The sequence below is a fragment of the Prionailurus bengalensis genome, chromosome D2 (assembly GCF_016509475.1).
Source record: "Prionailurus bengalensis isolate Pbe53 chromosome D2, Fcat_Pben_1.1_paternal_pri, whole genome shotgun sequence".
Taxonomy (NCBI): Eukaryota; Metazoa; Chordata; class Mammalia; order Carnivora; family Felidae; genus Prionailurus; species Prionailurus bengalensis.
The window spans coordinates 22,123,270-22,145,074 of NC_057351.1; the positions used below are offsets into that span (position 1 = coordinate 22,123,270).

The 21,805-nt window shown below is 37.1% G+C and overlaps 1 protein-coding gene across 3 annotated transcripts; it reads left to right on the plus strand.

The window, feature by feature from the left end:
• The first annotated feature begins 1,354 nt into the window (after positions 1 to 1,354).
• CDK1 (cyclin dependent kinase 1) lies at positions 1,355 to 20,497 on the plus strand. 3 transcript variants are annotated; one of them, XM_043596414.1, is made up of 8 exons: positions 1,355 to 1,483; positions 3,981 to 4,041; positions 10,483 to 10,639; positions 11,489 to 11,612; positions 13,621 to 13,791; positions 15,253 to 15,416; positions 15,540 to 15,681; positions 19,349 to 20,497. In XM_043596414.1, the coding sequence occupies exons 2-8, from the start codon at positions 4,005 to 4,007 to the stop codon at positions 19,445 to 19,447; spliced, it is 894 nt and encodes a 297-aa protein (XP_043452349.1). In that variant the 5' UTR covers positions 1,355 to 1,483; positions 3,981 to 4,004; the 3' UTR covers positions 19,448 to 20,497. The 3 variants fall into 3 exon arrangements, with proteins under 3 accessions (XP_043452349.1, XP_043452351.1, XP_043452352.1); XM_043596416.1 differs by having other exon boundaries at positions 1,356 to 1,411; XM_043596417.1 differs by having other exon boundaries at positions 1,358 to 1,469.
• Positions 20,498 to 21,805: the final 1,308 nt, after the last annotated feature.

Genomic DNA, 21,805 nt, shown 5'->3' on the forward strand with positions numbered 1-21,805 from the left:
GTTTATTTATTTGTTTTTGAGAGAGAGCATGAGCATGCAGGGCAGAGAGAGAGAGAGAGAGACAGAGAATCTCAAGCAGGCTTCTTGCTGCCAGTGTAGAGCCTGACCTGATGGTTGAACTCACATACCCTAAGATCATGACCTGAGTTGAAATCAAGAGTCTAACGTTCAACCAACTGAGCCACCCAGGCACCCCATAATCTGAGTCTTCTAATACATATTTGTAGATTTCACGGTAGTCACTCTTTCTTCTACATCCCATTAAGGGTAGGCCAAAGAGAAATTCTTACTAAGGGACTCTTATTATTCCTAGTTCTATTTTACTCATATTTTCTTAAAGACTTAAAGATAGTTCAAGTGCAGAAATTTCTCTTAAGAATATGGTGGAGGGCAATGAAAGAGAAAGTTTTGGATACTGGATTATTTAAAGTATAATCTAGATCTTTTTTTTTTTTTTCCTTTCATGGAATTGTGAATTTTTGGTTTTAAAAAAATCAACTAAAATTCTGATGTGAAAATATTTTAAAATTAAAAATGTAAAATTTTGTTTTTAACTTAAAACTTTTTAATTTTAAATTTTAATTTTTTTAAAGTTTTATCTATTTATTTTGAGAGAGACAGGGAGCAAGAGGGGGAGGAGCAGAGAGAGAGGGGGACAGAGGATCCAAAATCGGGCTTTGTGCTGACCGCAGAGAGCCCATGCAGGGCTCGAACTCACCAAGCCTAAGTCAGACCCTTAACTGACTGAGCCACCCAGGAGCCCCTGTTTTTAATTTTTAAATAAATGCAATCTTTAATAAAGCACTAAACATTTTAGAAAGTGAATATATCTGTATATATATCTGTGTGTGTGTGTATATGCATATATATATATATGCACACATACATATATATACGTATATCTATATATCCATATATGTATATGTATGCATGCATGTGTGAAATGTGCTCCTTCTTTGGCCTAGCTGGAAAAATCACCGACTTAGAAACACATAAATATACGCTAGCTTTAAGTATTATAAGTGAAAGTAATGGAATCTAAATGTATATGTAGTATCACTTTGAGTGCAAAAAGTTTTATTTTTGCCAATACTGGAAGGGGAAATACCCGACCCAGGGTGAACGGTAGATTTCCGACGACTAGAAACAGTAGGACGACACTCTTCTGGGCTGAATGAAAGCGCCTGCGCTAAGACTCAGTTGGCGCCCGCCCTCCTGCTTTTTCTCCAGCCGCCCTTTCCATTTTTTTTCGCGCTTTAGCCACCCGGGAAGGCCCGCCCAAGCGTGGCTGGGCTCCGATTGGCTCCTTTGAAAGTCTACGGGCTATCTGATTGGTGGGCCCCGGACCCTTTAGCGCGGTGAGTTTGAAACAGCTTGCACTTAACTCCAAAGCTGGCTCTTGGAAGTTGAGGTGAGAGCGACGCTGACGTGGTAGCTGCTGCCGCTTTCGTCGTGGGATAATAAGCCGGGTAGAGTTGCTGAGGTCAGGGTCATGCCTACGGGGTGTGTGCTCGGCGGGGGTCGGCTCGGAGGCCCCCGAGAAGGAGTGCTGAGGAACCGGGTGGTACTAGGAGGCCGGGCTGGGCAGCGGGGGTCTGCGCGGGGCCAGGCCGGGCCTGTGGAGACTAGGCCGGGCCTCCACTCGGCTCCGGGCCTGGCCCCGGCTTTCCAGGAAGGTTCACGGGAGCCCAGACCCAGCGGACGTACACCGGGGAGGGCTGGGGCTGCCCTGGCCTCGGAGTTGCAGTCAGGGGTCGCGGTCGGCTGTTCCGGAAAAATGCCGCCGACCTGGCTGAGGAGGCTTTCGGGTCTTGGTTGAAGCCAAACCCTTGCATTGGTTCGACGACGCGGAGTGCCAGGCTCCGTCTTAGGCCCTGCGGCTCCGGCCTGTCCCCTGTGCGTCCTGCTCTAGCCTTCGGGGGCGGAAGGCCAGACGGCTCCGGGGCCAGATACCCACGCCGGTTCCCAAACCCAGGCCGTCCCGGAACACCGAACTAACCTGTGGGCCTTCTCGGACTTGCCTCCGTGCCCAGGGCCCTTGTGCACCCAAGGCGCTTAAAAACACTTGGCCGAGGCATAGAGCCAGAGGGAATTTGGATATTTTTCGTTTTAATTTTATGCTTGGTGGCTGTTACGTACAATGCAAAGTGGAAAGCTAAGAAATGCGTAGAGATAGATACAAATATGTATGTGTGTTAGTATTTTTATTTAATACTAGAGTTGGTCATGTGCACGTCCCGCTTCCTTTAAAGACCTGGAGGTCTCTGGCTAGGAGATGAAGCCATTGGCATTTTACATCCTGCTGCTAGTACGCAGCCCCAGAAGATATTCAAAAGGCATTTTAAAGTGACATCCTTTATTTTAAACTGTTACAAACAGGAAAATGGAGGGAGGGTAATTAAACCCAACTTTGAAATTGAAGTTTTAGCCATTTGTTCAAAGAGAGCTCGAAGTCTTATTGTTCATTAGGCATATTAAATCTGGATATTGTAAAAAAAAAGGCAATTATCCTAATTATTGCTATTTTGTAACATTAAAATAAAAAATATTTAAGATTGGCCCTCATGACAATGTAGTGCAATTTTTTGTTCATTTAAAAAGATTTGTCTCTACTTCTGGGATAATTTTGCAGATGAATGTGAGAAATAGAACTTAAAGTGTCACTCAGAGTCACCTTTACATATATGATCTTATCAGTGAGGAGAGGAGTGTGTTAGGAAATCAAGGGAATTATGATTTGGGCTTCTGAAGTTATGTTTCATCGGCAAACTTCTCAGCTGTGGAAGTTTTGAGTGTCTTGTCAGCATTTTAGCAGACATTAAAACGGTCTTGCTAATGGGTGAGCAGTAATGGCCACATTAGCTCCCTACTGGTGTCTTTTTTTTTTTTTTTTTTAAGATTTTTAAGTAATCTCTGCACCCAGTGTGTGTGTGTGTGTGTGTGTGTGTGTGTGTGTGTGTGAGTGTGAGTGAAATGTGCTCTTTCCAACATGAGACTGGAACTCACAACCCTGAGATTAAGAATTGTACACTCTTCTGACTGAGCCAGCTGTGCGTCCTGCTACTTGTGTCTTTAAAAACTGTTTCTTGGGGCGCCTGGGTGGCTCAGTTGGTTAAGTATCCGACTTTGGCTCAGGTTATGATCTAGCGGTTGGTGAGTTCAAGCCCCGCGTGGGGCTCTGTGCTGACAGCTCAGAGCCTGGAGCCTACTTTGGATTTTGTGCCTCCCTTCTCTCTCTGCCCCTCTTCCACTCATGCTCTGTCTCTCAAAAACTGAATAAATGTTAAAAATTAAAAAAAATAAATGTTTCTTTTGAATTCTCTTCAAAAAAATATCAAGCGGTACAAATTCAGTCAAATATTATTTACGGAAATGTTTGGGTGTATAACTAGCACACATTGGTGCTTCTTAGAAGTGTTACGTAAAGAGAACATACTTTTGTTTTTTGTTTGGGGTGTATACATAAGTTTGTGTCTAAATTTGAGTGTTAATTTGTTTGGAAGAAGCAACTACTATACTGGTTAAGATACACAAATACTTCTGATGTTTTAAGAGCCAAGAAAGGTGGGAAAATCTTAATTGCAGAAGTCCTTTCCTTTATAAGTGTTTTGGTTTTTTTAATGTTTATTTATTTTGAGAGTGAGAGCACACAGGCAAATATGTGTGGGAGGGGCAGAGAGAGAGGGAGACCGAGAATCCCAAGCAGGCTCTTTGCTGTCAGCAAGCACTGAGACTGCCCTGGGGCTCAACTCAGTAACCGAGATATGACCTGAGCCGAAGTTGGACACTTAACCGACTGAGCCACCCAGGTGCCCTGTAAGTGTTGTTTTAACGTAACTAATATTAATGGGAAATTAACACTGTACTAGAGACTGTGGAAAATGCTTTACACATTGTATCTCATTACAAACTTTAAACCACCTTTTGAGTTATAGTGGCAGGTGATCATGTGATCAAATTAGTTTTTCCTCTCATTCCAGGATCTACCATATCTACGATTAACTATGGAAGACTATACCAAAATAGAGAAAATCGGAGAAGGTGAGTGTTTTTAATACCCAAGTTTTAAAAAAGGATTTTGTAATGCTTATAACATCTGTGACATAAAGACATGTAAATATTAAAATCAAATCTTTATGGTATCCTGTGCTAATGTGCATTAATTATATGTTCTTTACATGGTAACTTAAACACAAAAATGTTCATATCCAAGAGAATTGAAATTCTGATATGATTACCTGGCAACCCTCTTCCCCCCAATTATCTTAAATATGAAACACTTAAAGCAGTATTTGTAATTTGAGAAGACTGTTGATAACTCGTATGTGTGTTGGGAAAGGTTAGGGCAGTAGAATTAGGTTTAACAGTGTACTTTTAATCTCCTACAATTGTTTTTAAGGTAAATATTTTTACCTAAACTTTCTAAGCTGCTACAATAGGCTATTAAGCCAATTTAAATAAGTTTTCTATATAGTTTCCCTAGATTTAAATGATCTGTCTTGTTTACATGTTTAAACAATTCTAAACCAATAACTCTTATGTATAATTATTCATTCCCTTTCTGTAGTACTTTCATTAAAGTTTTTAAAGAATGTTTATATGGCATAAGTGATGGGTAAAAATATCCCTTTGCCTTTTTCCCCCCAACATAAAATCTAACTTTCTTTTTTAATTTTTAAAGTTTGTTTGTTTATTTTTGAGAGAGAAGGATAGAGAACATGTGAGTGAGGGAGAGGCATGAGGGAGAGAGAATCCCAAACAGGCTCTGTTCGGCCAGCATCAAAGCCCTATGCAGGCTTGAACCCATAAACCCTGAGGTCATGACCTGAGCTAAAATCAAGAGTCAGATGCTTAACTGACTGAGCCATTCAGGCGCCCCAAGAGCATCTAAGTTTCTATATAAAAGTCTTGGTATTAACATTCTAAACTCTATAGGAATAAATGGTACAACTTATACTATTAGAGTCTAATTTATATAGGGTTTGTTTTTTGTTTTTTTATTTTATTTTTTTTTATTTTTGAGAGCATGAGCAGGGGAGGGGTAGAAAGAGGGAGAGAGAATCCCAAGCAGGCTCTGCTTTGGTACAACTCGGTGCTCAATTCCAGGAACCGTGAGAAAATGCACAACCTGAGCTGAAATCAAAGGTCAGATGCTCAACCGACATAGGTACCCCTATGTATGTAGATTCTGTTTCAGGGATGTTTCTGACTAGTGTATTGTTAGTGTTCTCCAAAACTATACTTGTACAAGGAATACTACTAAAAAGCCAAGGGCAGAATACTGGAAAGAATTTAGTAAGATACTAATGATATGTTTGGGTGGTGGTTGGGTTAGAGATTGATTCTTGTTCTTAACTTACAAATGTTAGATGATTTTTTAAAAAAATCACTTAGATACTTTATTAACACCTGGTCAACTAAGCTAGTCTTGTTTCTGAGTTAAAAATAGGTTTGATTAACAGACTTAATGTTTTCTGCTTTGAGTTTTTCTTAAGTCTTCAGAGAATTTAATGAGTTCTGATTTTTAGTTTGGAATAAAAAGAAACAGTCTTTTTGTGTAAATGTGTTTTTCTTTGAAACTCTGGAACTCCTAACATGCAAGAGACTACAGATTTGACTCTTGAGGAAGGTACTGTAATTGCTACTACAAATAGAAGTGGTTCAGAGCGTAATCTGAAATGTAGTCTATTTACTGGAGTTACGAGCCTCCCCAATTCTTCTACATGATACCTCCTCATATGCCTTGTTCATTGCCTTTGGCAATGGCAATTCTTTCAATTTGTTTTCCTTAATATCCTTTTTCTTTGCTACACTGTAAGTAAGCTTTGTGAGGTTTGGGATTTTGTCTTGTTCACAGCTGTTTGAACAGTGCCTGGCAGTAGTGTCCAGCACTATTGGATGTAGTCAAATATTTGATAATAACATCAGTTTCCCTTAGTGTTTTTTCCTGTTTCTTTTTCTGGCTTGTATTGTTTTGACTACTCCAGTGTCTGGCAGTTTTAGATTATGTGGGACATTTTTTTTTTCTTAAATTTTTTTTTCTGTTTATTTATTTTTGAGAGAGACAGAGACAGAATGTGAATGGGTTAGGGGAAGAGAGAGGGAGACACAGAGTCCGACGCAGGCTCCAGGCTCTGAGCTGTCAGCACAGAGCCTGATGTGAGGCTTGAACTCAACGAGCTGTGAGATCATGACCTGAGCTGAAGTCGGACACGCTCAACTGACTGAGCCACCCTGGCGCCCCTTTGGTGGACATTGTTTTTGAAAAAATAAATTGTACAAATAATTTAAGGCCTAGATGATATCTTTCACACAGTATTTTCTTTTGCTTTTTGCCAGATACCTGGTCAAATTTTAACATTATAGTACTGATTTGAAAAGTTAAATTTCTTTCCCTCAACTTTTTATTTTATTTCCAAACATACAGAGAAGTTGAAAGATAAATTTAATAAACCTGTAATACCTTTTACCAAGATGTTAGTTTTGTCACATTTACTTTATTATCTGTGTTTTAGCATATTGTTTTTCTGTTGACCAGTGTAAAGTAAGTTGTAGTGGTGTGCTTTACTTATTTTTTTAATTTAAATCCAAGTTCGTTAACAGAGTGTAATAATAATTTGAGGAATAGAATTTACTGATTCATCACTTACATTTAACACCCTCTGTTCATCCCAATAAGTGTCTTCCTTAATGCCCCTCACCCCTTTAGCCCTTCTCCCACCTAACACTCCACCAGCAACCCTCAGTTTGTTCTCTGTATTTAAGAGTCTCTTGAGATTTGCCCCCCTCTCTGTTTTTGTCTTATTTTTTCTTTCCTTCCCTTATGTTCATCTGTTTTGTATCTTAAATTCTACATGAGTGAAATCCTGATATTTGTCTTTGACTGACTTCACTTAGTATAATATACTCTAGTTCCATCCACATTGTTGCAAATGGCAATCTTTCATTCTTTCTCATTGCCGAATATTATTTCGTTGTACATATGTATACCACAAATGCTTTATCCATTCGTCAGTCGATGGACATTTGGGTGTTTTCATACTTTGGCTATTGTTGATAGTGCTGCTATACACATTGGGGTGCATGTGCCCCTTCAAATCAACATTTTTGTATCCTTTGGATGAATACCAAGTAGCACAATTGCTGGGTTGAGGGGTAGTTCTATTTTTAACTTTTGAGGAACCTCCATACTGTTTTCCAGGGTGGCTGCAGATATGTCTTACTTCGAATACTTCTGCATGTATCTTCTGAAGATCTAGTCAGTGTTCTGCATTTCATTTAGTGATTGATATCTCCTTAATCTTTTCTAACTTAGAATAGTTCCCCTACCTTTTCTATCTTGACACGTTGAGGTTTTTTTTATTAAAAAATTTTTTTAAATGTTTTATTTATTTTTGACAGAGAGAGACAGAGCATGAGCGGGGGAGGGTCAGAGAGAGAGGGAGACACAGAATCCGAAGCAGGCTCCAGGCTCTGAGCTGTCAGCACAGAGCCCCACGCGGGGCTTGAACTCACAGACCGCTAGATCATGACCTTAGCCGAAGTCGGACGCTCAACCGACTGAGCACCCAGGCGCCCCAACACTTTTAGTTTTTGACAACCTGATTCATTTCTTAAATATAGACTTTTCTTATTTCAGTTATTACAAAGACATTTTCTGGTTTCTTCTAAATTACAAAGATCTGAGTGTTGTCACTTTAGTTTTTGAACTCTATCATGAGAAAACATCTTTTTGGATCATGGTAGCTATATCCATGATGTGGGACCTAACTTGGCCTTTATTCACTCAATAAACATGTGTTACATAAAGGTTTTGTGCTTAGCATTTAGAGTCTCCATAACTTTGACTATAACATTTTTAAAAATTTAATAATGTTTAATTCATTTCAGAGTACATACCATGCATGCATCTTATAAATAATTTTTGGTAATTGCCTAGTAGAATCATTCTGGTCTGTTTAACTAGAGCTCTGTACCAGTAGTTATGAGGGGTAATGGCTCAAAAAGAGAAAGAGAACCATAGAGCACTTGTGATTTCTAAAATTGGGTAAATACTAAGTGTTGGCTATAAGTTAATTAATTGTTATGAGTAAATTTTAGACCTTGATGAGGTTGTACACTTGAAGGAAAGAAAGAATATTAGGGGGAAAAATTTAGTCCTGAATTTACCATTAACTGCTTATATTTATGCAAGTGATGATTCTTCCTGAGTCTGCTTTCACAGTGTGCCAGGTGATTGTGCTTCTGACTTAACTACTTTTGTGTTTTTTGATGCAAGTATGATTTATACCCAAAAAATGGACAGATTTTAAGTGTACAGAAAGTTACCAATTTTCTGTTGGTATCTGTAAAGATGGTTGTAAAGATCCATAAAATTGAGGTTTTTAAAATCTGGAATGACTTTGGTCGTCCAAGAGTGACAGTTAATCCAGAGTTAATCAAAATAATGTGAAATGGCTCTTTAGTCAAATTCTGTCTTTAAAATGACACCAGTATTTAGGAAGACCCACTATTGTATAGAATTAAAAAAAATTTTTTTTGGATGTTTATTTTTGAGAGAGACAGAGCATGAGTGGGGGAGGCGCGCGTACACACACACACACACACACACACACAGACACACACACAGAATCTGAAGCAGGCTTCAGGCTCTGAGCCATCAGCACAGAGCCTGACATGAGGCTTGAACTCACGAACCATGAGATCATGACCTGAGCCTAAGTCAGTTAACTGAACTACCCAGGCACCCCTAGAATTTCTCTTTAAAACAAAATTAGGGGATCCTGGCTGGCTCACTTGGTAGAGTATGCAACTTTGGATCTCAGGGTTATGAGGTCAGGCCCTATGTTGGGTGTTGAGATTACTCAAAAATAAAATCTTAAAACAAAATTAGAACAAAGTTTATATAACATCAGTTTGCCACTCACCAAACCATCTCTAATAATCTAATTAAGCCAGTAGATAATTTGATAGTAGTTCTTAGCCTTTTTAAAAACATTGCTACCTTTGGAGAAACTAGTAAAAACTAGAATAGATCTCTTTAGAAAAATGTACTCTAATCACTTTTGAAGTTATACTGATGTTACAGAAGAATAATAAGGTATTCAGTAAAATTTTATGTATAGTCAAGCAGTTCAGGATCCCCCTAAATTTTCCAATTCCAGTTTAAAGATTGTATTTATTTAAGATTTTATTTATTTATTTTAATTTGAAAAATTTTTTTAATGTTTATTTTTGAGAGACAGCATGAGCACGGAAGGGGCAGAAAGAGTGGGCGACACAGAATCCAAAACAAGCTCCAGCTTCTGAGCTGTCAGCACAGACCCCAACTTAGGGCTCGGACTCGCAAACTGCGAGATCATGACCTGTGCCAAAATCGAATCCCTAACTGAGCCACCCAGGTGCCCCTGTTTATTTTAATTTTAAGTAGGCTTCACACCCATCATGGGGCTTGACCTCATGACCCTGAGATCAAGAGTCACATGTTTCACCTACTGAACCAGGCACCCCTCCCACTCCAGTTTTAAAACGCACTAAATCTGGGGACTAAATGTGTCCTGTATATGAACTTTTTAAATCAACTAATCTGCCTCCCTTAATATTGCCACTTCTGTCCTCTTTATCCACCCTTCTCCTGCCCAAGATCCCTTATATTGACATTGTTACTCCTTATCTGAAGCCTATATATATACAAATCAGTGTTCTTGTTAACTTCAGAATGGGTGGGAGGCTTTCCTACTATATAGTAGATATTGTGAACTTTAATAGATTTTATAAATATATATTTTGTAATGTTTGTTTATCTTTGAGAGACTGAAAGCATGAGCAGTGGAAGGGCAGAGAGAGCGGGAGACAGAGGATCTGAAGCAGGCCCTGTGCTGATAGCAGAGAGCTTGATGCTGGGCTTGAACTCATGAACCTTGAGATTATGACCTGAGCCAAAGTCAGATGCTTAAACCGACTAAGCCACCCAGGTGCCCCATATTTAATAAATATTTAATAAAATATTTTAGCCCCATTCTTTTTTAGATAAGGGTTGAGTATGTATTTGATATGCATAAAGCAGTCTATACAAAGTTTTCTGAAAGTGTCACAGTGACTCCTGTTAATAATTCCTCAGCCCAAATCCTCACCCTGTATTTTATGCCTGCTTTATTGTTAGATTGGATATTTGAAAAGAGATAAATTTCGATCTGCAAAGGATCCGTTTTCTTCTCTAAAATGTGCTGGGAAATTGTTATTTAAATGTATGGGAAAATTGTGATGACTACATGAACTTTATTTCTAAACTATAGATGTGATAGGTTGTAGTTACCTGCAATTTCTTTTTGGAAGTGATGAGAGTATCATCATGAGTATGATACTTCCTAGCTGGTCACAGTAGACATTTCTATCACGTGACATTTTACAAGATGAGTCATTTTGTAAAATCTTAGTTTGTGGAGGGTGTCGTATAGTAGACATTTACTTTGTCTATTTCAGGTACCTATGGAGTTGTGTATAAGGGTAGACACAAAACTACAGGTCAAGTGGTAGCCATGAAGAAAATCAGACTAGAAAGTGAAGAGGAAGGGGTTCCTAGTACTGCGATTCGGGAAATTTCTCTATTAAAAGAACTTCGTCATCCAAATATAGTCAGGTATGGTATATTTGAATTTAAACCATTTTCCGCATACTATTTCAAGTGTGAATTTCAACGTAGAAATTTTTACATTTGCTTAATATCTGGTCTAATTGCTGAGCAGAAGAGAACCCTACTATTTTTGTTAATTGGGGGTGCCAGGCATAGGAAACATGGGCTGTTAAAACAGGAGCAGGGTGATAAGAGATTAGTATTGGGAGCTGAAAACTCAAGGTAAACCAGCCAAGGGAGAAAAAAGTCCTTTTTCACACACCTTTATCACCTATACCAGTCTGAGCTTTGGTCCTTGAAGACCTCTTAATCAGAGTCCTAAGACAGGTAGTTCTGTCAGATGAGAAAGAAAAGTGTTTTTCTTTCTTTTAACTATTTGGATTGGTATTGGCGGGGAGGGAGGGTGTTTCCTAACAGGCCAAGTTATGGTTAAATTGCATTCTTCTGGGGTTGGAGACAATGAGCAACTGTTAAGGGTTCCTAATAAATTTTAAAATTTATTTCTGTAATTCACTTCAATGAAAAAAACTCTGAGCAACAAGTAGTCAACCTAGAAATGTTCTTTTGTAATAGAAGTGGTTTGACAGTTAGTACCTTCTGTATAATATTACGTAATTTTCAGTTGCTGCCCTGAGAGTCCTTTCTCAAATTCTAGTTTAGAACTAAGGTTTTCATTACTAGGGAAGCTACCATCTCTTCTTTCCCAAAACAGTATGTACTTTTTGTTGTTACAGAACATTTCTTAAAGCTTCACTTTCTGTGATAGCCACTGTTAAGTTTTTGGAAGTTTTATTTTGTGAGAGGTCAAAAATGTTTCGTAGATATTTTTTTCCATATAATTGTTTTGTTTTTCAGTCTTCAGGATGTGCTTATGCAAGATTCCAGGTTATATCTCATCTTTGAATTCCTTTCCATGGATCTCAAGAAATACTTAGATTCCATCCCTCCTGGTCAGTTCATGGAATCTTCACTTGTTAAGGTAAAAAGCTTACTTAAGTTTATTAGTATTTATCCATTGTGAGTGTAAAGGGTCTATTCTGTAGAAGTTCCTGTGTTTTGGGGGAAACATCCTTGGAAAGAGTGTTAGGAAGTAGAACTAGGAAGATTTTTTTTCCACAGTCTATAGGTTAGATTGTTACCCCTTTTATTACTAGATACTGCTTCTAGTTGTAGAGTGAAAAGTTGTGCCTGAGACAACAAAACCAGTAGGTATGTATTCCATTGTTGGAAGCTAGGATGTTTTGGTCTTTATTTGAGGGTCAGATATATGTGAAACAATGTAACAAAAGCTTGGGGTAAGGTAATGATGGCAAGTGGTTTTATTTTATTCTGGTTTTGAATGTTGTGGTTAATTTACAATAGACATTTCTATATTATAAATGTATAATTTCTAAATTATAAATGTATAATTTTTTTAAAAGCACTGAAGTGTATATGTGGATATGTCTTATCTTTACACTAACTCTACCAAACCACTTCTCAGAGGTAGGTACCCATTGTTAGTTTTTTAATAGTCTTACAGACACTTGCATGTCAACTTTGTGTACATACATACGCTGTTTTACAAAACTGTAAAACCCTTTTACTGTGAAACATTCAACATATAGCCTTACCTGTTTACCTAAATGTTTGATCTGATTATTTAAACCAGTTCCATACTAATAAACATTGAAATTGTTTTCCAGCTTGGTGATTCATGCTCTTAGGAACAATCCTGCAGTGAATCCTTATGTATATTGATCTTCATTTGCAATTTTATAGGATAAGTTCTTATAACTTGAATCAATGAGTTGAAGATGTTTATTTACATTTAAAATCATGATAGTGCCAGTTGCCCTCCAAAGACTTGTAGCAGTTTACTCATTGTGGTGGGTAACAGTTACTGTTTTAGTACCTAGCTTTATCAATCTTTTAAATATTTTATCAGTCCATCATGTGAAAAAGGCAAATATTTTGTATCTCATTTAATAATTTTTCATTTTTTAGCCACTTATAAACATCTTCATTGATGTTTCTGTTAGGATATTTTTTCACTGGTCTCTAAGGTCCTTTTTGCTAACATGTTGATAATACTCCCTTTATTCCTTTTTTCTTTTGTTGTTTTGACTTGTTAATGGCATATACCGTTAATAATTTTTATCATATATTTAACAGTCTTATACATAACTTTTGGACTTTAGCTTATATGTCTTTCAAACATCGTGTATGCTAGAATAATACTTGACAATATTTTTTAGTAGGTTGCCACACCTCCCTTTTGTTTGTTTTAAATTGTGTGGATGGATCAAAGTTTTATTTTGGTATAAAGAACTAGGGATCTTAATGGTTAGCCATTTGTTCCAACAGTTGATTTTATGTATTATTTTATAATTTTGAACTTTATAAGTCAATATTGTCACTATTTATACTTCAGATTTCTGTAATATTCATGTTGCTTCAAATGACAATTACGTTGTCTTGGCAACACCTGTCTTGTATAATACTTTTCTCTGAACTAATAAATAGCATGTTACAATAATTGTCTCTATTTAAATATATAATCATAATATCCTGTTTGTTATTTCTTTTGGAATCTGTGACCAGGGTTTCTAAAGAGGAAATGAATATGTAATAAGAAATAGAGATGGACAAATCTTAATAAAATTAGAGTTGCTATAAGTATATAGATAAAAGTTTAAAAAACTTTCTATACAGAAAACTAATTGGGACTTAAGAATAAGAGATGAAAAAAGAATGAGAGATGAAAAATAGTAGAAGACTAAATGAGTTCATATGGATGTGTCCATAAGGTGAATATCTTAGCATATCAGTGGGCTTCTCCCCCCAAATGCTGCTTGCTAGTCTCAAATGGCCTGAAAGCTTTTGTGGCAGTTAAATTGTTTACCTGCATTATAATTTCTTATATCTTTGAAACAAACCCACGAAGATTATTTAGAAAATTATTGTGTGGTACAGTTAAGTTTCTAACTTATGTTTCCTTCTTCCAGAGTTACTTGTACCAAATTCTACAAGGGATTGTGTTTTGCCACTCCAGAAGAGTTTTGCACAGAGACTTAAAACCTCAAAATCTATTGATTGATGACAAAGGAACAATTAAATTGGCTGATTTTGGCCTCGCCAGAGCTTTTGGAATACCTATTAGAGTATATACACATGAGGTATGTAGAAGAGTGGTTTTTGTGTTTTAGAGTATGTGTGATTGCTGGATTGTTTTCTGTATTTGTTTTTTAAGTCAAGAAAGAAATAATAAAGGTTTCCATTGTGCAGGATTAATTTATTGCCTCTCAGCTCCACACTTACCCTTCACTGCATGTTATGTGAAAATCTAACTCAGACCTTTAAATATTATTTCTTTGCCAGCAGGTGTGATGTCAGTGGATGGTGTTGGAGAGGCACTGCAGGAGGAAGGGGTTATCCTTGCTACAGTTCTAGAAATTATTATTTCTTATTAGTCAGTCTCTTTATTCTAACCCTCTCTTAGTTAAGAATCTTTCTTAGTAAACTTTACCCATGCAAATCTCCTGTGTGTTTTTTTGTCTCCTGCTTGGATCATCTGGTACACAAATTGGTTAAAAGACAGGTTTTTTTACCTAAGGGTTACTGTTTCAGGTACATTTAGAAGCTACTATAACGTTTTTCAGTGTTAATACAGATGACATGGCATTTCATTTGTTATTTCTGGAGAGAAAGGGAATATTGAATTGTATAGTAGAGAGCTTCTGGAAAACTGTCTTCTGTGGGGTTGTCTATCCCTGATCCCAAAGACTATCTTCAAATCAAAACTTAGAACAGTGTTCATTTGGTTAGATGTCTTGGCTTCTTTTTATCATCCCTTTTTATTATTTTTCCCATAGCTGTATAAATAAAGATTATTTGGTTCCCATTGGCTTAAACAGATGCTTAAGTTAGAGATGATATTTTTGCCATGACAAATTATAGATAGTAAAATAATAGATTAGCCCTAGACCACTGTTATTTGACTTATGTTTTTATTTTTTTAAGTTTATTTTGAGAGAAAGCACAAGCAAGTGCTAGTGGAGTAGGGGCAGAGAGAGGGAGAGAATTCCAAGCAGGCTCCGTACTGGGCTTGAGCTCATGCATAAACTGAGATCATGACCTGAGCAGAAATCAAGAGTTAGACGTTTAGCTGACTGAGCCACCCAGGAGTCCCTGACTTAACATTGTTAGCATGTAAGCAGTATTCATTCATTTGTACGGTGCCACGCTGAATTTATTATCAATTGCCTTTTTGTTTTTTTTGAAAAGTGAATGCTATCTTGACTATTTTTTTTTTATCCTTTTCCTCTAATGATTTGAAAAGCAAGAAAAGAGTTGGTATGTTTGTATAGTGTTTTTTAACCTAATGAATAGAACTTAGAAATGAAATATTTATCTTCCATTTAGTATATTGTGTATAGTTAATTGACTTTCAAACAATATTATCAGAGGAATTAATGGAACTTTCTAAAGGATAGTCCTACTGAAATATAAATGTTTTTATTTAGGTATTTAATGTATTTCTTAAATTTAATATTTAATTTAATTTTTAAGTAAAAAAAATTTTTAATGTATTTATTTAAAGGTATTTTTATTCAGTGTAAAAATTTGCTTTGTAATAGGTAGTGACACTCTGGTATAGATCTCCAGAAGTACTGCTGGGTTCAGCTCGCTACTCAACTCCAGTTGACATTTGGAGTATAGGCACTATATTTGCAGAATTAGCGACTAAGAAACCACTTTTCCATGGGGATTCAGAAATTGATCAACTCTTCAGAATTTTCAGGTATTTTTGCCTTATATTTAAGCTTTTAAGAAGTTTTCAGATGAAATAATAATAAGGCAACATGTATAACAATAAGATTATATGTATGCTTTAATAATTTTTTGTTTTTCTCTGGCTTTTTAGAGCTTTGGGCACCCCCAATAATGAAGTGTGGCCAGAAGTGGAATCTTTACAGGACTATAAGAATACATTTCCCAAGTGGAAACCAGGAAGTCTGGCATCACATGTCAAAAACTTGGATGAAAATGGCTTGGATCTGCTCTCGGTAAGAAGACCCTTTATACTGATTTCAACATTATTGATTCTGAATGTACTCAATTCCTGTCTTTTACCTGGGAAATAGAAAGCCAATATATATTGTGCTAGGCACATAGCTGTTATGACTGTTAATGTTTATTATGTTACTAGCTTCATTTTAGATACTAAGAAACATTAGTGGTTTTGAGAGGAGGATTCAGCATTAGATGTTATTTGTTTGGCTTTTTAATCTTACATAGCGAAGATGCTCTGTGAAGGCAAGGCCAGGGTTAGTACACCTTTATTTAAGTTGCTGGTATGTAATGGCTTTTCCTTCTAACTTTTTGTCCCAGTGTGTACTGCTTTTTAATTTATCCGAGACATAGGTTTTTCCTTATTGCTTGATATTTTTAGTTATTAAAGCCATTTACTGCATGAACTCTCATTTCTTACTTTGTGCCTTGTTTCTACATCAGAAAGGTTAGGAGGAATAATGTAATTCTTATAAATCCATGGGGAATGTCTGACTGTTCATTTCACCTCAGGTCATGACCCCAGGATCCTTGGGATCAAGTCCCTCATAGGGCTCTGCACTGAGCATGGAGCCTGCTTGAGATTATCTCTTTCCCTCTGCTCCTTTTCCCTGCTCTCTCTCTCTCTCTCTCAGTCTCTCTCTCAAAAAAAAAAAAAAAAAAAAGCAGTAACTATAAAAAAAAAAAAAATTGCATTTACTACTACATTGCCACTCTCAACTAATAGTTGTTTTCTTTAAAAATAGGGCCAAAAAAATCTATTAGGATAAAAAAGAAATTGTCCTAGGCCTGCTTTAGGAAAATTGTTTTTAGAACAGTATTTAAATATTGAGCTTTTCTCTCAACAATAGCCAAATTATGGAAAGAGCCTAAATGTCCAACTGATGAATGGATAAAGAAATTGTGGTTTATATACACAATGGAGTACTATGTGGCAATGAGAAAGAATGAAATATGGCCCTTTGTAGCATCGTGGATGGAACTGGAGAGTGTTATACTAAGTGAAATAAGCCATACAGAGAAAGACAGATACCACATGTTTTCACTCTTATGTGGATCCTGAGAAACTTAACAGGAACCCATGGGGGAGGGGAAGGAAAAAAAAAAAAAAGGTTAGAGTGGGAGAGAGCCAAAGCATGAGATTCTTAAAAACTGAGAACAGGGGCGCCTGGGTGGCGCGGTCGGTTAAGCGTCCGGCTTCAGCCAGGTCACGATTTCGCGGTCCGTGAGTTCGAGCCCCGCGTCAGGCTCTGGGCTGATGGCTCAGAGCCTGGAGCCTGTTTCCGATTCTGTGTCTCCCTCTCTCTCTGCCCCTCCCCCGTTCATGCTCTGTCTCTCTCTGTCCCCAAAATAAATAAACGTTGAAAAAAAAAAATTAAAAAAAAAAAACAAAAAAAAAAACTGAGAACAAACTGAGGGCTGATGGGGGGATGTGAGGGAGGGGAGGGTGGGTGATGGGTACTGAAGAGGGCATCTTTTGGGATGAGCACTGGGTGTTGTATGGAAACCAATTTGACAATAAATTTCATATATTTAAAAAAAATAAAAATAAAAAATAACAAAAAAAATATTGAGCTTTTATTTGTTTATTTTTTTTAATTAATTTTTTTTTTCAACGTTTATTTATTTTTGGGACAGAGAGACAGAGCATGAACGGGGGAGGGGCAGAGAGAGAGGGAGACACAGAATCGGAAACAGGCTCCAGGCTCTGAGCCATCAGCCCAGAGCCCGACGCGGGGCTCGAACTCCCGGACCGCGAGATCGTGACCTGGCTGAAGTCGGACGCTTAACCGACTGCGCCACCCAGGCGCCCCTTATTTGTTTATTTTTTTTAAAGTTTATTTATTTTGAGAGAGAGTGCACGTGGGAGGGGGGGGAGGCACAGAGAGAATCCCAAGCAGGCTCTGCACTGTCAGTGCAAAGCCCTACCCAGGGCTTGATCTTGTAAACCTTGAGATCATGATCTGAGCTGAAATCAAGAGTCAGGCTCTTAGCTGACTGAGCCACTCTAGCGCCTCTAAATATCGAACTTTTGTTTATTTTTTTTTAAGTACATTTAGTTTGAAAGAGAAAGCACAAGTGAGGGAGGGTCAGAGAGAAGGGAGGGAGCAAGAGTCCCAAGCAGGCTCTGCACCAGTGGTGCAGAACTCCACAGAGCCCGACACAGAGCTTGAACCCACAAACTGTAGTACAGACCCCCTACACGGAGCTCATACCCATGAACTGTGAGATCATGACCTGAGCTAAAGTCAGACACTTAACTGAGCCACCCAGATGCCCCCTAAATCTTAAGCTTTTAGATGGAACTAATTTTTATGAATCTTGGCTAATGTAATATTGTGATATTATCCTATAAATCTTCTAATTGGTCTTTGGGCTCCTTTCAGAATTTATAAATCATTATGCCTCTAAATTCAGCTCAGATTTCCAAATTGCTTACAGTGAAATCCCAAGTCCTTTACCTGTCATTCAGATATTTTATGTATCAATATTGTTGATTTGACTTAGAAGGCCTTTCGTATCTGTCTTTTTAGCTTCTGTAATTCTTGAACACAAAGAATTTCACTTCAGTCAATGAAACTCAAATACTGTAAATCATGATTCCTTAGTCTAGCTAGTATTGACATCTTGGACTGGATCATTTTTTGTTAATGGGATCGGTCCTGTACACTGTAAGATATTTGACAACATTCCAGTCCTTTGCCCTATACCTGCCTGTAGCGTGTTCCTCTCAGTTGTGACAATTGCCAAATGCCAGACATTGCCAAATGTTCACTGAGGGGCAGAATCTCAGCCAGATGAGAACCACTACTGTAAAACATCAGACTTGGTTTCACATTTAAGCTTTACCACTCCTTAGCTTTATGAATTGCTGGGGCAAGCCGCTTAACCTCTGAGCCTCAGTGTCCTCATTGTAAAATGGGACCAATACTTTGTTGTGAGGATTGTGTAACACGGTATGTGTCAAGCACTTAATATAGTGCTAAATATGTAATAGCAGCTCAAAGGGTAACTAGATAGTAAAAGTATGTCTGGTTTGCTTATTGATTTGATTTTCTTTAAGATTAATGCTTCTTAAAGATAAAATTTAAGATCAGCATTAAACTTTATGCAGTCTTTTCTGGTTATGTGTAAATTAAGTTTAATACTAGATTGACCATCATTCATTTAGTGTCTCATTTTAACTATGTTTATAACACATTGTGCTCTGGTTTTGTTTTTATTTGGAACTTGATGGAAGCTACATTAGAAACCACTATAGCTAATTGCCACCATTTCAAGAATGTTGTAAATAACTCAGATGGCCATTTAATTCTCAAAGTAAATATAGTTAACTAGATATCTTTCTTAAATTTATGTCCTGGTTTTAAAACTATCTCTATCTCACTAAGAATGCTTGTGTCTTAAAGCATAATTTATAGCAGAAAGAGGTTATTGAGGTATCTACGATTTAAGGAATAAGAGCTAGAGGGTGAAGTATGGAGGATTGAGACATTTATGTGGTATGGTACTGAACTAATGGAAATGTTCATTTGGTAGTAATTTTTATTAAAATTATTAGCTTATGGCTTATTGGTAGAAAAATTAAAGCTTTATTTTTTTATGGTTCATTTCTTAAGTCAAAACCTTTTTTCTTTTTTATCTCCCCACACCCCCCTCCAGAAAATGTTGGTCTATGATCCTGCCAAACGAATTTCTGGCAAAATGGCACTGAATCATCCATATTTTAATGATTTGGACAATCAGATTAAGAAGATGTAGCTTTCTGAGCATTTCCACGTATCAAAAACAGATAGTTATATTTTTACTGTTAGCTTTGTCTATTTTTTGTTTTGTGTTTTTCTTTCTTTGTCGTAAACTTAAGCTGTACTTCATCTTCTGATTTCAAAACTGTAACTTAAAAATGTAAATATTGTTCTATATGAATTTAAATATAATAATTCTGTATATGTTTATAGATCTCACTGTAACAACTATATGTTACCATAATAAAAGTATAAATCTAGTACTGATGTCAGGAATTGGAAAAATTTTGAGTTAGCTTAAATCATCTCAAATCTTTAGAGTCTGGTTTTCCTGTAGTTGGAACCACCAAAATTTAGGAAAGTGTGCTAAGTTCAAAGTTCATAAAGCTTTGAAGTGTTTTTATGCTCTGTTTAAATTTTTGTCTGTTTCTTGCCAAGTGGTAACCGTACAACCTGCCTAAAGATGAGTATTTTTCTGCTGTTATTTCAATTTGTGACCTAAATGTTCAAGCATTCAGAATGAGAAAACTATTGAGATTTGAGAAATGATGCTAAATTTATAGAGGTTTTCAGTAACCTATAAAACTAACATTAGAGCATGCCAAAGTTTGCTAGGTTTTACAGTCAAAGATCAAGGGCTGCTCACAGCAGGGAAGAACAGTTTAGAAAATTTATGAACTAGCCTATTTTTAGGTAGGTTACGAAAGCTGTTTGTCTAAGTGAATTCTTATGCCTTGGTCAGAGGTAATAACTAGACAAAGGAGCTGCTCATCTTGGCTTTCAAGTCTGACTTACAGTCAGCCTGCAGTAAGAGAGTGCAGAACCTAGGGATGGAAGTCATTTGGGGTCACATTGTTAAGAGTTAAGATTTCACGGTGGGAATTTGGTAAATGAAAGGTCACACATAAGATTTGATTAAGATGGTGAAATGACATCCCCCTAGGCTTGAGTTTTCTTATAAAGTGAAGTGTTGAACTGCATCAGTTTTTCAAATTGTGGATTGCAACTCTATAGTAGTTCACAACTTCCCCTCCTCACCATGTAGAATAAAACTCAGCGCATCTTATGAGTAAATATTTCTTGGTACTTCTGTCTCAGTAATGTCTAGATACATGAGGGTTACAAATGGTTGGGGCTTTGTGGATTTCGTAGAAGCAGCAGGCAACCTCACTGATGCATGGAGTCTAATTGTTTGAAAAGTCAATAAGTCATCAGTTTAGAACCTACGTTGTGAACCAGGGAAACGAGATGGTAGAACAGTGTGTGTGATCAATTGCTATAATGAGTGTCCTACTTTTTTGTGTAGTGCTTTGTAAAGTGTTTATGTCAGCTTCAGTAGCTGGGTGAAAGCTACTGAATTGGGTCCTCCCTCATCTCATACATATTTTAAATTGGCTTGTGCTCTCTTGCTTCTGATTAATTTTAAAATGGAACATGTCTCTAGGTCAGTAGTTCTTAAGTCTGTTGTACACTAGAAACACCTGAAACTAATTCTAGCCCTACTCTTGAGCAGTTCTGAAGTTGAAAACTGGGAAATGTATCCCAGGAAACTTTGTTCAGAAGTTCCCCAGGCTGATTCTGATGCAGCCCGTTACCATCAGTTAGTGGTGAGTTTAATGACATCTAGTTTTCATTGTCTTAAAACTTCATGGCATTATGCAGTATCTTTAACTTGTTCTATTTCTGTTTCAGTCTATACTTTTTTCATGACGGACAGGAGATAGCTATATATTTTGTCACCAATGTAAGACTTCCATATACTTGAGCATAGCACTGTGACAATTGCCCTATGTTAGCATTGTCCCTAGTCTTTGCCGTAGGGTTTTTTTTTTTTTAAGTTTAAATATACAAGCAATAATAATGCAGAGATTAATACATAATGTACAATAAAATCTTGGTAATTTACACGGGGACATGGCATATATATAAATTGTTTTTTTAAAAAATGGAATTTGACCCTAAACCTTCCATTGTCTGTGAAGAAAAGTGAATGGTATAAAGATTCCAGGCTTTAGAGCCAGAGAGATGAGGGCTTGGTTCCCAGTTCTGCCATTTCTGTGTCCTTGAACAAGTCACCCAGTGTCTCTGAGTCTGTTAACTCGTACAGTGGAGATCATAGGATTTATTATTTATGTAAATATATGTAATATATTTATATAACTATATAAATAGGATTGTAGGATGGTTGTCAGGATGGAGATAGGGTTGCCAAGCATCCTGCATATATAGGACATGTTCATTTTTGCCTGTATTTTGTCGTGTCCATTTAGGATGCCCTAAATGTCCTCTTTTCAATCTATTACAAAAAACTGGGCAGTTCTGTTTTTCTCCCACAGTAACTGGTGCTTAAATCCATTAAAAAGCAACCCTAGAT

Excerpts from the sequence above, each read along its gene's own strand:
- CDK1 (XM_043596414.1), top strand. The coding sequence starts at position 4,005 with ATGGAAGACTATACCAAAATAGAGAAAATCGGAGAAG. Across the intron at positions 4,042-10,482 it reads AATAGAGAAAATCGGAGAAG|GTACCTATGGAGTTGTGTAT; the intron begins GTGAGTGTTTTT and ends TGTCTATTTCAG. Across the intron at positions 15,682-19,348 it reads ATGGCTTGGATCTGCTCTCG|AAAATGTTGGTCTATGATCC; the intron begins GTAAGAAGACCC and ends ACCCCCCTCCAG.